Source organism: Sceloporus occidentalis, unplaced genomic scaffold (assembly GCF_023333645.1).
Source record: "Sceloporus occidentalis isolate IW3139 unplaced genomic scaffold, rSceOcc1.0.p SCAF_5, whole genome shotgun sequence".
NCBI lineage: Eukaryota > Metazoa > Chordata > Lepidosauria > Squamata > Phrynosomatidae > Sceloporus > Sceloporus occidentalis.
In genome coordinates this window covers 84,595,047-84,612,907 of record NW_028316985.1, presented here as the reverse complement: position 1 = coordinate 84,612,907, position 17,861 = coordinate 84,595,047, and the positions used below count along the sequence as shown (strand labels likewise).

Genomic DNA, 17,861 nt, shown 5'->3' with positions numbered 1-17,861 from the left:
GAATATAGTTACTTATTAGAGATGGACTGTGTGCCTCCAAATGTTATTAACCTAGATGAGCCATTTGTTAGCTGTTTGTAGCAGCCATTGCCTACTATACCCAGTGGCCAGAGCTGGTGTGAGTTTTACCCTAGGAATACCTGCGGGGGGGGGGGGGGAGTTGCTTACCCCTGGTTTTAGTGTGTTATGTGATGTGAGAAAAAATGTTGGGGGCTATTTCACACTACAGAATTATAATGCTATTATTTCACTTTAACTGTGATGGTTCCATCCTGTGGAATCCTGGTATTTGTAGTTTAGCAAAGGTCCTAGAAATCTCAGCCAGAGAGTTCTAGTACCTCACAAAACTGCATATTATGTTATTCCACAGAATGTAGCCATGGTAGTCAAAGTGGGCTAATAGTGCTGTAACTTTGTCTGTTAGTGTTAATTGTGTTATTCGTTTTTTTATTTCATGTAGTTTTTATTCAATAAAAATAATTTTAAAAAGAAATTTTACCAGCATAGCAGCATCCTATTGCAAAGATGCAAAGTTTGGAACCTTTAGTATCTTGAATTGCTAGTCCCAGAACCTCCTAACCAGCATGGCCAGGGGAGTTGCTGTCCAAAACTGTTTTTTTCTACAAGCTTTCCAAAGACGACTGAATAAAGTAATGGAGGACTTAACTAGCCTTTGTGGGGGACAGCTCCAAAACTAAAATAGCTTTCAGATGCTGTTGAGCAGCTCCATTCTAAATGTATAAATAGAACTTCATCTGCATCATCTTAAGTATCTTCCTAACAGACATAAAGACAGATCAAAATGGGTGATCCTTTTTTTTGTAACACAGAAACTCAGAAATTCTAGGGGCAAACAGAAATCAAACTTGCAAAAATCCAGTTTACCATAATAACCAATATATTTATTGGACTTTCCTGCCGTGTGATTAATTCTAGCCTCTTGTTTCCACTGAAAAGAAATATGAACTGTTTGGCCCTTACAAGTGCTTATAAAATGCCATGGTTTATGCTAGCAGAGTGATTAGTACAATTTAATTGTTTGTTTAACAGCATTGATTTGCTGAGACTGGAAGTTTTTTGTATGTGACTCTCATAGGATTTTCTCTCTCTCTTCCTGTTCCTTATTTGTTTACTTAACTCAGATTTAACCAAAACATGAATATGGTAGAAATAATCCATTTTGACACCACTTTAACTGTCATGGCTCAATGCTTTGGAATTCTGGGAACTGCAGTTTGTTGTGACACCAGAGCTCTCTGACAGAGAAGGCTAAATGTCTCCTAAAACTACAGTTCCCAAAATTCCATAGCACTGAGCCACAGCATCCTCATCCTGTTTTCTGCTCTTAATATAGTTTCAGTGTGCTGGTTGGGTGCAATATCCACAAGTATTCCACATTTATAACTTTTATTATCTCTTCTACCTTGCATCATTCCTGAAGAAACTTCAGAGAACATTCATAAAGGGTTATTTTTTTTTAATTGGTCAGATTTGTGTCACTACCATCATTTAAAAGACAGAAACATTACTATTCTTTGGTTATACCTTCACCAGCCAAAACTGCATGAATGGCAAAGTTATGAATTTAGTCAAAGAAAGAGATTTTCTCCAGGTTAATCTTAAAAAAACACAAACATTTTATTATGGATGTCATGTCTTCCAAAGTAACTATTGATTCTGTACGTTATTGTCAGCATTAGGCTCCGGAAGCAATAATTTAGCAGCTGGGATTTTGAAGACGAACTCCAAGTGGGCTGAAGATAGAAGCTTATGTGTGAAAAAAGGGGGGAGAGGGAGGGATTGAGAGAGAGATGCTGCTTGCAGCAGCCACTTATAGAACACAGTATGATGGTCTAGACATTTCCCAGTAGGAGCCATTTTGCCTATATATAAACATGTGTTTGTGTGCTTCTGCTTAAGACATCATGTTGACTGTTGACTTATGTTAGTTATGTATGCATATATTTCTGTTTTCTAGCTGTACCCCATAAAATAGGCCGGATAATTGATGGAAGCCCTGCTGATCGCTGTGCGAAATTAAAAGTCGGAGACCGGATTTTAGCTGTGAATGGCCAGTCTATTATTAACATGCCTCATGCCGATATTGTGAAGCTAATTAAAGATGCTGGTCTTAGTGTAACTCTTCGCATCATTCCTCAGGAGGGTAAGTAATTGACCCTTAAAACCCAAGAGGAAAATAGAAGTTGCAACCAATTAATCTGAACTGCACCCTTGGGAAAGTTAAGGGAGTTTTTATCTGTGCAGCTAGTGTGCCGCATTCTGTAAATGTTACTGCTGCATCACCAGAGACCCTGCTAGAACAGAGTCCAAGCCCTTCAAAAACACTTCAGATGGCAAAAGCACATTTGAACCACCAGGAAAAGCCTTGATGAAGCACTTCAGGGTCTGTTCCTTTGGCTCATGGGAGAAGTAACATTATCCAGCAGTTGACATAATCCCTAACAACCCTGTTCCATCATTTTACATAATTACAGCTCTCCTCAGGTCAACTGATTGGCTTGCTTTGGGGTTTTTCTTCCAGTTATGCAACTGAGAACAGGCTCAGAACAACAGGAGTGCTAACAAAATGAGTACTGAGCTTTAGAAACCTCTTTTACAAGCTTTTCACTTGGTATACCTGCTTTTGTTTGAGCAGTGTTGCTGTAAGGAGAGAGCTTTAAGTTGACATGACATTGGGGCTTAATTTTGTAAAGTTACCTTACAACCTGGAAGTGATATGTTCTTCCCCACTAGGAGTAACACTTGTTGAATTTTTTTCCCCCATCTGATTATTCCTTCTGTTTTCCTCTGTCTATGTTTTACTTTTGTTATTCTGGCCAAGGTAAATTTAAAAGGTAATTATTTTGCTTAGCTAAATAGTAATAATGAGTTAGTTGTGCTTACTTTCCTCTGAAATCTGTGTGAAACATTAACTGTGACTTAATTAGTTTAGCAAAAAACCTAATTCATCTAGAATAGTTTGAGTACTGCCTAAAGATAATTTGGCTCTACCCTTAGAGCATGGGTCGGCAACCTACGGCCCGCGGGCCGGATGCGGCCCGCGAGCACTGTAGGACCGGCCCCTGGCCGACCCTGCCGCCGATTGCCGCCGCCCCAGGGGGCGGGGGCAAGCACTGGGGCCGCCGAGCGCTCCGTTTCCCCACCCCCTGGGATGGCCTCTGGCCTCCCAGGGGGCGGGGGCAAGCGCTAGGGCCGCCGGAGCGCTCCGTTTCCCCGCCCCCTGGGATGGCCTCTGGCCTCCCAGGGGGCGGGGGCAAGCGCTGGGGCCGCCGGAGCGCTCCGTTTCCCCACCCCCTGGGATGGCCTCTGGCCTCCCAGGGGGCGGGGGCAAGCGCTAGGGCCGCCGGAGCGCTCCGTTTCCCCACCCCCTGGGATGGCCTCTGGCCTCCCAGGGGGCGGGGGCAAGCGCTGGGGCCGCCGGAGCGCTCCTTCCCCCCGCCCCCTGGGATGGCCTCTGGCCTCCCAGGGGGCGGGGGCAAGCGCTGGGGAAGAAGGAGGAATGGAGGAGGAGGAGGGAGGAAGGGAAGAGGAAGGATGAAGAAGAGGAGGAAGATGGAGGAAGGAAGGAAGGAGCAAGAGGAGGAGGGAGGGAGGATGAAGAAGAGGAGGAAGAAGGAGGAAGGAAGGAAGGAAGGGAGCAGGAGTAGGAGGGAGGGAGGGAGGATGAAGAAGAGGAGGAAGAAGGAGGAAGGAAGGAGGGAAGGAGCAAGAGGAAGAGGGAGGGAGGAGGAAGAAGGAGGAAGGAAGGAAGGAGCAAGAGGAGGAGGGAGGGAGGGAGGATGAAGAAGAGGAGGAAGGAGGAGGAAGGAAGGAGAGAAGGAGCAAGAGGAGGAGGGAGGGAGGGAGGATGAAGAAGAGGAGGAAGAAGGAGGAAGGAAGGAGGGAAGGAGCAAGAGGAGGAGGGAGGGAGGAGGAAGAAGGAGGAAGGAAGGAAGGAAGGAGCAAGAGGAGGAGGGAGGGAGGGAGGATGAAGAAGAGGAGGAAGGAAGGAGAGAAGGAAGGAGAGAAGGAGCAAGAGGAGGAGGGAGGGAGGGAGGGAGGGAGGATGAAGAAGAGAAGGAAGAAGGAGGAAGGAAGGAAGGAGCAAGAGGAGGAGGGAGGGAGGGAGGATGAAGAAGGAGGAAGGAAGGAGAGAAAGAGCAGGAGGAGGAGGGAGGGAGGGAGGAGGAAGATGAAGACATGCAGTCTTTCTGAAGGTGAGACAGTGTGACTTTCCAAAGTGCATTTCTATGCATTTTCAGTGCTTTCAATGCTGAAAGGTGTGCTTTTACAAGGAGAGTGGTAGTGATGGTGATATGTCAGTTTATGGGACATGCAGTCTTTCTGAAGGTGAGACAGTGTGACTTTCCAAAGTGCATTTCTATGTATTTTTAGTGCTTTCAATGCTGAAAGGTGTGCTTTTACAATGAGAGTGGTAGTGATGGTGATATGTCAGTTTATGGGACATGCAGTCTTTCTGAAGGTGAGACAGTGTGACTTTCCAAAGTGCATTTCTATGTATTTTCAGTGCTTTCAATGCTGAAAGGTGTGCTTTTACAAGGAGAGTGGTAGTGATGGTGATATGTCAGTTTGTGGGACATGCAGTCTTTCTGAAGGTGAGACAGTGTGACTTTCCAAAGTGCATTTCTGTGTATTTTCAGTGCTTTCAATGCTGAAAGGTGTGCTTTTACAAGGAGAGTGGTAGTGATGGTGATATGTCAGTTTGTGGGACATGCAGTCTTTCTGAAGGTGAGACAGTGTGACTTTCCAAAGTGCATTTCTATGTATTTTCAGTGCTTTCAATGCTGAAAGGTGTGCTTTTACAAGGAGAGTGGTAGTGATGGTGATATGTCAGTTTGTGGGACATGCACTCTTTCTGAAGGTGAGACAGTGTGACTTTCCAAAGTGCATTTCTGTGTATTTTCAGTGCTTTCAATGCTAAAAGGTCTGCTTTAACAGTGAGAGTGGTTTCGGCCTTCCCCTTCGGCTGAAAGGGCCCCTTGGAGCCCTTTCGGCTGAAAGAAGGGGCGAAGGAGGAGAGGGCAGGCACACGCCTCCTCCTCCCCACAGGGCTTTGGCAGCCCTGAGGTGTCTTTCGGAGGACACCTCAGGCCTGGCAAAGCCCCGAGGACAGGAGCTGGGGCCGCGCGCCTGTTGCTCCTGCCTCTCACGGGCCCTTACTGCTTCTCTGAGAGGCAGCTGGGGTCCACGGAAGGGCAGGAGGAGGAGGCGCGCGCCTGTCACCCCCTCTCCCAATCCCCCCCTTCTAGCTGTCTCTCAGACAGCGGGAGGTTGGGAAAGGGAGCAGAGAAAGCCCTGCCCCCAGAGGGTGGAAGCTCCGCCCCTGGCACGCAGCCCCACCCCCAGAGGGTGGAAGCTCCACCCCCGGCACACAGTCCCACCCCGGAAGGTGGAAGCTCCACCCCCAGCACGCGGCCCCGCCCCCGGAGGGTGGAAGCTCCCCCCCCCCTTTCGGCCCCCCAGTTGTCTCAGGGACAGCAACCCGGCCCCCGGCTCAAAAAGGTTGCCTACCCCTGCCTTAGAGCAATAGTCCGCAAAACCTTTTGGGATACCAGCCTCTTTCCTCTTGACAACAACTCTAGTGCCTCCCCCATGCATATTTCTTAATATGAGATCTGTTGTTCTATTGCAAATTCAAAACAACCAAACTTGGTTACTGTTCTCTTTGCATCCAGTCACCTTGGGATTAGCAACTGAGCAGCGACCAAGGAGCCTCTCACCTGTGCCAGCCTTGTTGCAAAGGCCAGCATGGGCAAGAGGCTTCTAGGTTGCTGCTCCCAAGGTGACTGGGTGCAAAGGGAGAAGCTTATCCCTGGTAAGGAAGAACTTCTTTGTTGGGGCAGACAGGGGTGCAACAAGTGTGTGTGTCGGTTTACAGAGGCCACATGCTCTGGACTGGAGACTGTACGGGGAAAGAGAGACATTTTAACTACAGGAGTTTCTCCAAGGCGAAGGCCTCCAAGAATCAACCTTGGATACCCCTTCGCCTCTTTCCCAAGAGACATGTCTTCCCCACAAAGCTTCATGTACCCTCCCACAACACAGACACAAACTGTTTTTTTCTGCTATCTCTTCTTTCATCCTTTCCAGTAAAAGAAAGCAGCACAGCTCCAACCTGCCAGTCAAGTCCCAGCAAAGCTCACAAACCTTAAACAGGATCCAAATCTGAACGCTCCTGTTTGCCACCAGTTCTCCCCCACCACTACATGCTGTAATGCCTTGCTCTGGTCAGTCAGTCTACACCAAATGGCACCACTCTGAGCCACAGAAACACTGTCCTGTACCCAAACCTCACGAAAGCTTCCCAACTGCCACTGCCACAACTAGCGAAAGAAACAGCTAAGGGAGAGAGCTCATGCAAGCAGGTGAAGAGCAGGACACATCACCACACAAAACTATCAGCAAGGCTGTGTGGTGGTTTTAGGGGACCCGGAAAAGAAGTTTAATATAATCCTCATCCCTACCATAAGCCTAAAGGCTGAGTTTCCTTTGTCATTCTTGCACACCAATGCTTTGACTGATTGGATGTTAGGATGGATGTTGTTCAGATGGTTCAGGAACACAGCCAGATCTTCTTCTCCATGGCTCCAAATGGTGAAAGTGTTATCCACATATCAGAACTATGTTATGGGCTTTTTTGGTGCTGTTTCACAGGGCTTAGAGGGCTTCCCATTGCTAGCCCATCTCTCTGCTGATAGAATCCATTGTCCCACTAGAAATAGCTTGTGGTGAGGCAATGTTCAAACATGGGACTCACTCTTCCTTACACAGGGTCACACAGTATATATATACCCACTCTTTTCCAGGTCAACATTTTCTGAACATGCTAGCCACAGATGCTGGCGAAACGTCAGGAATAAACTCTTCTAGAACATGGCCACATAGCCCAAAAAACCTACAAAAAACTATGGATGCTGACCATGAAAGCCTTCAACATCACCAATAATTGAAATTGATTAATTTGTTAGGTTTATAGAAATGAAGGCGGGGGGGGGTGGAATTCAGAAGAAAGCCATTTCCTCTTTTTTTTTTCAAACCATTTTTTCCTTTTCTTTTAGAGTGGTGAGTAAAATGCTAAAATCATAAATCCTAAAATCAACTGTGTTGTTAAAACATATGATTACATTTTATGCTCTGGGCAATGCTTATTTTAAAAAGGTTCTCCACACTTGATGGAGATTTTCTCTCTGTCATTATTTTGTCCTGGCAATAACTCCACTTCACCGAAAGATTTTTCCTTCTTCTGGCTAGAAAGGTTGCAGGAGGTCACTATGGTTACTGTTGCTGTTGTTTTAAGATCATTGCATTACTTGTTACATTTCCATTATTTTTCTGTTACTTTCCGGGGGGGGGGGGGGGAGATATAAAAAGTAAGATTTTTTAAATATCTGCTCAAAATGCTCTGAAAGCATTTTACATTTTAGCTTTCCCCCCACCATAACAAGAAAAAAGAATGAATAAATGTTACTCGCTACATGGAAAAAATATTAACATTACTAGAGTTGTTATTTTCAAAATGTCTTTCATTATATCCATAATGGCACAGTACAGATACTGTTGTTATTTGTAGCACATTTTGGGCCCTGCACTGCCCACTCCTCATGTTTGAGACATGTGGCCCTAAGCTATTTAAAGTCCAGGTTTCATAACAACAAAATGCTCACAATGGGGTCAATTTCTGTACTGCTCATATACCTATAAAAGGTTTGTGTAACATGGAACTGATGTGCTGATTGCAACAAAGTTTTATGTCACAAGCATACAGCAGAAATTATAGGGACTGAGTCTCCGTTATCTGGAATTCCAAAATCGAAAATATTCCAAATCGAAAATTGTCCACATGGGTGACTGGGATGCTGACATGTGAGTGACGGAGATAGTGACTCCGTCCACATAGGTGGCTGAGATAGTGAAGCTTTCTGATGCTTCAGTGTACACAAACATTGATGCATGCACAAAATTATTGCCAATATTATCTATAAAATTACCTTCAGTATGTGAATATAAAAAAACATAAATGAATTTCATGTTTAGTCTGAGGTCTCATCTCCCAGATACCTCATTATGTATATGCAAATATTCCAAAATCCCCCCCCCCCAAAAAAAAAACAACCCTGAAATCCAAAACACTTCTGGACCCAAGCATTTCAGATAAGGGAGACTCATCCTGTATGGGATTTAAAATTATGGTGAATGCCAAATGAATAAAATTATATTTGAGGGTTTTAAAGTCAAAGTATGATCTAAAGTAATAAAAGGGAGACACTGAGGATTTGTCTAAAGTGGAGCAGCGATTGCCTCTCTTTGCCCTTTACTGAATGCCATGTAGGATCAGGTCTCTAATTTCTATGTTCTGTTCTGCAGAGCTGAACAGCCCAGCTTCCGCACCCAGCTCAGAGAAACAGAGCCCCATGGCACAGCAGCACAGCCCAATGGCTCAGCAAAGTCCCCACTCACAGCAGAGTCCTGTAGCACAGCAGAGCCCCGTAGCACAGCCAACACCTCCACAGCCGCTCCAGTCTCAAGGACATGAGAACAGGTAAGGAAAGAATCTCTAGCCCATTCCTGCCTCTTCTAGATATACAGTATAAAAACAGGATTTTCTAAGTGTGGATGGGGGGGGAGGCTTGGAGAGTAAATATAGCAAGCAAGGGGTGTATCCACACTGCAGAAATAAAGCAGTTTAACACCACTTTAACTGTCATGGCACTGGCCTACAGAATCCTTTGCAGTTTGGTGAGGCACCAGAGCTGTCTGACAGACCAGGCTGAATACCTCACCAAACTACAAATCCCAGGATTCTACAGGATGGAGCCATGGCAGTTAAAGTGGGGTCAAGCTGCTTTATTTTTCCAGTGTGGAAGACCAGCAAGAGTATAGTTGGCCCTCCTTTTCCACAGATTTTTTTATCGATGAATTCAAGCATCCATGGCTTGAAAACATTCCAAAAAAGTATAAATTCCAAAAAGAAAACCTTGATTTTGCCATTTGATATAACATTGGCGGGTTACAGACCGCCCATTTGGGGCAGGCTGTACCCGCCCCTTTCCCCGGTGTATTGGGGCCTGAGCTGCTAGAACGGCAGCCGCTGAGGCCCTGATATGCCGCTTTTCAGGCTGCGGGGAAGCGGCAAAACGCTTCCCCGCAGCCTGAAAAGGGCTTCAAGCCCCAAGGACACCCCGCGGCGGCAGGGAGGAGGAGAAAGGGGCCGCTTGGCCCCTTTCTCCTTTGGTCCGCTGGGCGTAGCCGTGTGAAGGCTGCGCCCAGCGGACCAAACCAGACAGAAGCTCCGAAACGGAGTTCCTTTCTGCTCCGCGCTAAGTGCGCACCATTTTGCTATGCCATTATATTTAATGGGACTTGAGCATCCACAGATTTTGTTATCCACAGGGCATCCTGGAACCAAACCCAGCGAACAAGGTTCCACTACATTCAGCATTTTCAATTGGATCCATAGCAGAGCTTAAGAAATTTACTTGTTTGGACTACAGCTACCAGAATCCCCCAGCCAGCAAGCCAGTGGACATACTGGCTGGGGAATTCAGGGATTTGTCCGAGTTCTGATCTGTAGAAGGGTTTTCTGACCACTTGTTCCTCATCCTATCAGCCCTATTGGGGAAATAAGTATCAAGCTATATATTCTTCCATTGACAGATTTTGTTCCAGAGATCAAATGTGGTTCATTGTAAATGATAAGGCTAAAAATTATTGAAGGAAACGTTTCAGTAAATCATATATGTCCCCATTTTCACTTGGCAATAGTCAACATATTGTTCTCTTTTGGGGGGACCTTTTTTTTTATGGTTCTGTTCCCTTCGAAATAAAATAATTGCTAATTACAGAGTCCACAAATGAAGGCAACACATCTCCAGATGCTTTAAGATGTTGTTTAATTGTTTAAAAGCTCAATTCATGTTGACCTTTATATAAGCATAGTGGGCAAAAATCAATTTGTGCAAAAACATCTTGTGAAACAATCATCAGCACAAGTTCACTGATGACTAAATCAAATGTATGCTAACTCGTTTTACATCAAAAGTGACCATAAAAGTTAGATTTGTTACAATAATGATAAACTTCCATCTTTTTATTAATAAGACTGGCTCCCAATGCTCTGCACACAATTAAATCAACATTACAAAACAGATTGTTAAGCAACCTGAGAACTGTCTCTGTTTATAGTCACAGTTTTACTATTACTCATTTTTCCATGTTAGTTCTGACTATCCTTCCCCTCTTCCAGCTCAGCACAAGTATGAAAATACCAGCTTAAGAGAAATTAATCAATTTAAAATGTTTGCTGCCATTTTGTAATTTCCAGACAGTTATATTTTGTCACTGGATTAGTTTTTGCCTTGTAAAATGTAACCAAACACATTATCATTCACATCATTGATTTACCAATATACCTCAACCACACATTGACTTGACAGTAAACAGCAGCCTCCATAATGTATTTTAAATGGATTAATTGCCAGGGGTTCAAAGATAATGCCCCATTTGTCATTTTTATTAAACATTCCTACACAATTTAAGATAAATTCCTACAATTTTCAAACAATGTGCAACAGACTGGGGTGGCAGTTATGTAAAATATTTGTAAATCCAGGCTCCAAACAGCTTCAGCTCCCAGAACCAGGAGTATTTAATGTTTTTGTAGGTTGGAGACAGATTCAGAGGTGTGATGTTAGGCTAGTGAAAGCAGACTTTCCTGGCCCCTTCTTTCCTGGCCATCCCTCCAGAAGGTCAAGGGATACAATTGATGGGGTGAACTAAGGTATGGAGTGAGGGAAGGATACTCCCTTAAGTCATGCAGAGCCATTCTTTTAGGAGAAGGTAGGCTCTAGATACAAGTGTATATTTAAAAGAAAACTTTTTGCACAGTAGACTTCCCTATACTGTAGCACAAATTTTGAAACTTGCTTCAGTTTCCAAAGGAGGTATCTGATATAGCAGCTTTTCCAAAACTAAGAAGATTGAAGTCTTCTAGAAGCTAAGCAAACCTGACTCAGAATGGCAGACTGCCAGGTATTTCTTCCCTGAGTACAAATAAACAAAACCTTTTGTCTTGGAGGATGAAGGACTGCTATCAGAGAAGCCCAAATCCAGAGCAACATTGAGTGGGTAGAAATAGTGGCACAATTCTTTGCATTCTTAGTGCTGAGTAGAAATAAACAATGGGAGTTTCTAGGGCTCAGTCTGGACTCAAAAACTTCCTCTATGGTCTCCAGCTTAATTGATGTATGGAGGTCATATGGACCTCCCTGCATCAACTTATACAATACTAAGTGTGGTATTTGGTCAGTAACAAAAATTTGACAGAGCGTTCACACTCCATGAAGCACACTCCCATGTTCACACTCCATGAATCATGCCTAATCAGTTATCACCTGCTGCCATGCATAATTAATGCAGTTTGAAACCACTTTAACTGTCATGGCTCCATCCTATGGAATCTTGGGATTTTTATTTTGTTGTGGCGCCAGAGGATAGAGATGGGTCAATACAGTATCTCACAAAACTACAAATCCCAGAATTCCATAGCATTGAGCCGTAGCAGTTAAAGCAGCATCAAAGTGCATTAATTATACAGTGCAGATACAGCCATATGCTTAACAGCTGAGATGCAGAAAATCATTTAAAAAGGAAGTATGGCTTCAAACATCTCTAAGCAAGAAAATGGTCAAGATATATATTAACTGGCTTTGCCCCTCCCCTGGTGTCACCCAGTGCAGGGAGGGCTGCTGGAAGCATGGCCAGAAGGGCCCATTAACCCCTTCTCCTTCCCTGCGGCAAAGGGGACAGCAGCAGCAGTCTATTCACAAGTAAGGAGTAGCCCTAGTGTGTAGCCCATGAGTAGGGATGACAATAGTCCCCTACCCATGAATAGACTGTCAGTGCACCTCCCTCCCAGAGCAGCTGTGGCCTCAGTGACGAAAACTGGAGGGGCACACTTGCCTCTTCCACCCCTCTGGAGCCCGATTCAGTGTCATCCCTCTTCTAGGATATCACCCAGTGCAGGTCGCACCACCGCACACACACCCAGCAACGCCACTGTATACATTTTCCCTTGGTTTCAAAATAAATTGGGGGATAAAACTAACATAATAAGTCCATGCTTAATTTTACATATAGTTGCTATTAAAACTGGATTGCCAAAAAGGACATACAGTTTTACCAGCTGTTCATGGAGCACATGTGTCATAGTGCAACCAGGAGTGGCATACTCTCATTCTTTGGATTTGGATTCGTGGCACCCAAGACATGATTATTTTGGAAATTGTCCTCCAAACATATGAGAATTCAAAACCATTCAGGACCAAGAGATTAGAGATGTTTATTTTTGGGATCACCGCTCTCAGAGATGCCCACGTGGGCTGGAAAGTTCTGGGAGTTGTACAAAAAAAGGAACTTTTTCAAATTCTGTGTAGGGTTTTATTGCATCATATTGTTGTTCTTTGCTGTCAAGTCAGTTTCAACCCATGGGAAACCTTCAAGAGCACCCTCATCATCGAGTCCTGCTCAGATCTTGCAGACTCAGAGCTGTGGCTTCCTTGACTGATCCAATCCACTTGTATTATTGTCTTCTGCTTTTCTTACTGCGTTTCATTTGTCCAATATTATTGGGGGGGTTTTCCCAATGAGTTATGTCATCTCATGATTTTATTGCTTAGAGAAGCCTAAAGGAACAATCTGGCAGTATGCTTTTGATTTTTATGTAGCAGCTTGTTGTTGTGTGCTTTCAAGTCATTTCTGACTTATGCCAGCCCTATCACAGGGTTTCCTGAGCAAAATTTTTCAGAGGGTGATTGCCTTTGCCTTCCTCTGAGGGTAAAAGAGTGTCCCGTGCCCAAGGTCACCCAGTGGGATTCCATGCTGAGCAGGGATTTGAACACTGGTCTCCAGAATCATAGTCTAGTGCTCAGATCTCTACACAATGCTGACTCTGTAGCAGCTACCCAGTTCTTAAGTGTACAAAAACCCTTTCCTAGAACTGGAGGAACTAAAGATGGTAGTGCATCCACTGATAACCTGAAGGTTGAACTTCTGCAATGCTCTGTATATTGGGCTGCCTCTATACAAAGTTAGGAAACATCAATTAGTTCAAAACATGGCATTCAGATTGGTTATGGGTACATCTAAGAGTGACCACATTATGCCAATATTGAAATCACTCCACCAGCTGCCAATTAGTTTCTGGGTAAAGTACAAAGTGTTGGTTATTACCTTTAAAGCTCTACATGGTATGGGTCCGAGTTACCACAGCATCACCTTCTCCCATATAATCCACTCCATACACTAAGGTCCTCTCAGAGACATGTACTTCAGTCAGCCAAAACTAGACTTACTGTAACCCAGAGGATATTTTCTTTGTGTACCCCCATATTGTAGAATAACCTGCCAGAAGAGCTTTGTCAGCTCAAGAAGCTAAGTTTAAATCAGTCCCTTCTAGCAGGCCTATCCATACTATTTTTATATTATAGTTTTTAAAGTACATATTGATGAGTTTTAATATGTATTGGTTCAATATGCTCTTATGTGATGTGTTGTGTTATTTATTATTGTCCCCACCTCAATCTGCAGGGAGAGACGGGTAAGAAATTGTTGCTGTTGTTAATAAAAATAAAAAGTATAGTAAAGATGGTCACTCTTCTAATGTAACTATTTTTTATTACTTAGTTACAGGTCAGAGGTAAAAGCAAGGCAGGATGTGAAACCTGACATCCGACAACCTCCGTTTACAGACTATAGGCAGCCTTCAACGGATTATAGGCAACCTCCATTAGACTACAGGCATCCTCCAGTATTGGATTACCAGCAACCACCTCCTCTGGACTACCGGCAACCCCCCTTAATAGACTACAGACAACATTCTCCTGATACCAGGCAATACCCCTTATCAGATTACAGACCGCCCCAGGTATTTGTTTGCTTGTATGTATAAATTCCATAGTGCTTTTTCCATGAAACATGCCCAAAGCAGTTTGTAATGAACTTGACCTTACTATCTACGAATATGAAACTAAAAACTCCAAATTAGCATCACCACATTTTTTGCATCAGAAAAAGGCAAGAACCAAAGCACAGTGGCATATTCAGGAGTAGCCATGTTGGCCATGCAGGGAAATAAAACCAAATCCAAATTCCATGAAACAGTCATACCTTTATAGTAGCAATTGAAAAGCACAAAATACACCATACGAGCTTTCGAAACTTCACTGGCTTCTTCATCAGGCAAAGATGTTAAAAGTCATACAAGAGAAGAAAAGTGATTCACTGGCTTACATTTTGTCTTAGATGTTACTTTTCAGAAATGCAGAAGTGATGAGTTACTTATTATTATTAAACTTTATTTATATAGTGCTGTAGATTTTCACAGCTCTGTACATTCAGTTAAAAAATTGATAAAAATGAAAATGAAACCAATAGCGTACATTCTACAGGATAATAACAAAATACATATATAAAACAATGGATAATAATACAAAATCGCATTAGATAAAATAAGCAAGCAACAAATTAAAAACATCAAATATCACATAAAACTGCATTGGTCCGCAATTAAATCACTCACTCCTTGTTGCACAATGTCGACCTCCAGTGTTCACATATCAGAGCAAGTATCAAAAAGAGTCAGATATCAAATCACACAGTGCCTGGGAACACTTCCCTGAATAATATAGTCTTCAACTCCATTTTGAAACTGGTTAAAGAAGTGATGACCAGTGTTTACTTGCCAGTGTTACTTGCTAGTGTTCAAATAAAACTACGTACTGGCTTCACTCCAAATATAATTCAAGGTCTCGCATTGATTTATTCTGTTTTAATTCTAAATCTATTAATTGCTTGGGACCAGCGTATACAAACATGGCTTACTGCCACATGAACTCACATGGACATGCAAATATCCTTCTAAGGCCCTTTTCAGATCCCCTGACATGTGGGAAACCCAGAGATAGGGCTTTGTTTGTGGTAGTGCCCCATCTTTGGAATGTCCTCCCCAGAGGGCCCACCTGGCACTGACTCTGTCTGTCTGGCACCTTTTAGTGAACCAGGGCTTTTCTCTGTTGTTAACATGTATTTTTGTCCTCATTCTCAGTTGGTGTGCTTTAAAATAACTACCTATGTTTTTAATGTTCTCCTGTTCTCTATTTTAATATCTGTCTGTCAGTTTCTCTGTGCCTCCATTTATATTAATACTGAGAACATTTTCTTAATAGTTTTAATTATTAACTGCTTTGATGACTCTTTTGTTATTGAAGAACAGATTGTAAATATATTTAATTAATAAATACAATTGCTATTTCGTATACTTTTATTCTGAATGGAAGCAACCGGTACCAACATTACAAATGTTGCATAAACCTTCAAGATTTCAAAAGTGTTTTTTGTTATAAAATGTGGGTAATAATGTTCATAAACCAAGGTCTCGCTCCATGCTTGTAACACCTTTTGCATGCATAATACAGCTCAATGAATTGGATACTTGGGGGGGAAAGTTAAGAAAACCTCTTTTATCATATGAATAGTTTAAGCAGGCTCACCAAGCAGATTGCGTAAATACAAAGCAGAGGGACTTGCTGCATAAATGCTGTCTCTTCGGTGACTGCTTTAGACAGAGACTGCTTATAATTAGAAAATCATAAAACTCCCTGCAAAAGCACTCAAGGGAAGCTACTGTTTGTTCAAAAGGTCATACGTATGCGTGTCCTTGCATTGTGATTTAAATTTTATGGAAGCAGACACTATCTCTGCATGAATTGAACAGGTGCCTCTCTTCACAGAGCGCTCAGATCCTGACATTTTCAATCTCGACAGTCTAATAACTCCATAAATGCTGGGAATCAGGGAGACAGAATAAGCAGATACAACATTAGGCCAAACGTTTACAATTTACATTAAGAAAGTGAGATGTGCTCACATGTGCCTCCCCCGTCATGGTCACTCTACTTATACAATGGTCATACCAAAATCATAGAATCACAGAGTTGGATGAGACCATGAGGGTTTTCCAGTCCTTGCTGGGAGTAGAAGAAAATAAGCTTTCACCTCTAGTTTTGATTACCACAGTTTGTTGTATCATCCAGGTTTGACAAACTGTGATTAGTTTCTTTTTTTCAAAAGAAGTCAGTTTCAAATGACATTATCATCATCATCATCATCATCATCATCATCCACACTTTTCCCAAAACTAGGACCCAGAGCGAGTCACAGCATTAAAAAAATAATATTAAAAACATAGAAAAGTGATACCTTAAAAAAAAGAAATAAATTGTTACAAAATTAAAATACATTGCTTATAGGGAAAATGAGGCTAATTAAATTATTTGTTTTTGAAAAACCTTTCCTTTTTTAATTAAAAAATCATCATCATCATTATTTAGACTCTACCTGTTCCCAAAAATTGGGAAGTAATTACAATATAGTTAAAAACATACAGAAGACCATTAAGACTGAATTATTAACGATATTAAAACAATTAAAACCATACTTTAAAAATTATAAAATCAGTTACAAAGAATACAGTTTAAAACAATACAGCACACTTTTAAATGCACTTTCCGTAAAAACCTTCAGTTCCAAAATCCTGTCAAAAAAATTTTAAGTCTTTGCCTGCTAATGCAAGGACAACAAAGGCCCATTTTAGCATCTCTAGGGGAAGGTGTTCCAGAATTTAGGAGCAGCAACTGAAAAGGCCCTGTCTTGTATACCAGCCACTATGCCTCTGAAGATGGTGGTCCTGAAAGAAGGGCCTCTCATTATAATCTCAGGGTCCGAGGTGGCTCATATGGGGAGATCTAGACTGCAGATTTGACACCGTTTGAACTGGCCTGGCTCAATGCTATGGAATTCTGGGATTTGTATTTTCTTGGGGCAGCAGAGCTCTCTGACAGAGAAGGCTAAGTATTTCACAAAACTACAAAATTCCATAGCATTGAGCCATAGCAGTTAAAGTGATGTCAAACTACATTAATTCTACAGTGTGGGTGCAGCCATGGTCTGCCAGATAGCCTGGACCTAAGCTGTAGTAGTGTCATGTGAAAGAAAAGATGGTGAAATGAAGAAGATAGTGTGCAAGCTTTAGAAGCTTATCGCACACATTTTTTCTCATTATGGGAACGGGAAGGAGACACTCGGAGCCACATGTGACCAAGTAAAAATGGATTTTACTGCACACCAAAGTGTCCTCAAAATGGCCCCATTCCATTCCCCATCCCCAAGCCGTCCCTATTCAGTGCTGAGGGGCATTAAACGTTCGGGTCGGAAGTCTTCCAGCCAAGTAAAATGGCATGCCTCAGCACTGAATGGGGATGGCTTGGGGCTGGGGAATGGAATGGATGCATTTTGAGACACTTTGGTGTGCGCTAAAATCCATTTTTTCTCTGCCACGCACAGCCCCAAGTGTCCCCTTCCCAGAGGAAAAAAATGTGTGCAATAAGCTTCTTAGAGTCAGCCAGAGGTTTTCCTATTCTGGTTTATGTATTGTGACATCCAAGCACATATTAGTACTTAGGCTATCAGCAGTTAAGTGGTTAGGATGAGGATATATCTACAGCTGTGAAAGGTCAATGTCAGAAATATGTTATTATCGCAATACTGGCTTATTAAGATTTGTCATAGGCAAATATATCCATACAAATAGAATCAAAGAGGCTAGAACAAACACACTGGCGCAGTTCCCCAAAAAACTGTTATAAGATTGGGATGCAAATCTGTTTAAATCTTACTATTTTAATTGTGGATTACAGACAATGTGGCAAAGGAGATCAAGAGAATATCAGACATGTCTCTTACAATATTTTAAATGTCTGCTTATGCATAATTTCCAAAGGTGATAT

General features: G+C 42.7%; 1 protein-coding gene across 2 annotated transcripts in view; it reads left to right on the top strand.

The window, feature by feature from the left end:
• The window catches only part of MAGI2 (membrane associated guanylate kinase, WW and PDZ domain containing 2), a 789,679-nt gene that overhangs the window by 708,220 nt on the left and 63,598 nt on the right, over window positions 1-17,861 (top strand). For both annotated transcript variants that reach the window (XM_089524612.1, XM_089524611.1), the window contains 3 exons: window positions 1,979-2,164; window positions 8,386-8,560; window positions 13,702-13,942. In XM_089524612.1, the coding sequence (XP_089380738.1) occupies window positions 1,979-2,164; window positions 8,386-8,560; window positions 13,702-13,942 (602 nt within the window). The remainder of the gene's footprint in view (window positions 1-1,978; window positions 2,165-8,385; window positions 8,561-13,701; window positions 13,943-17,861) is intronic.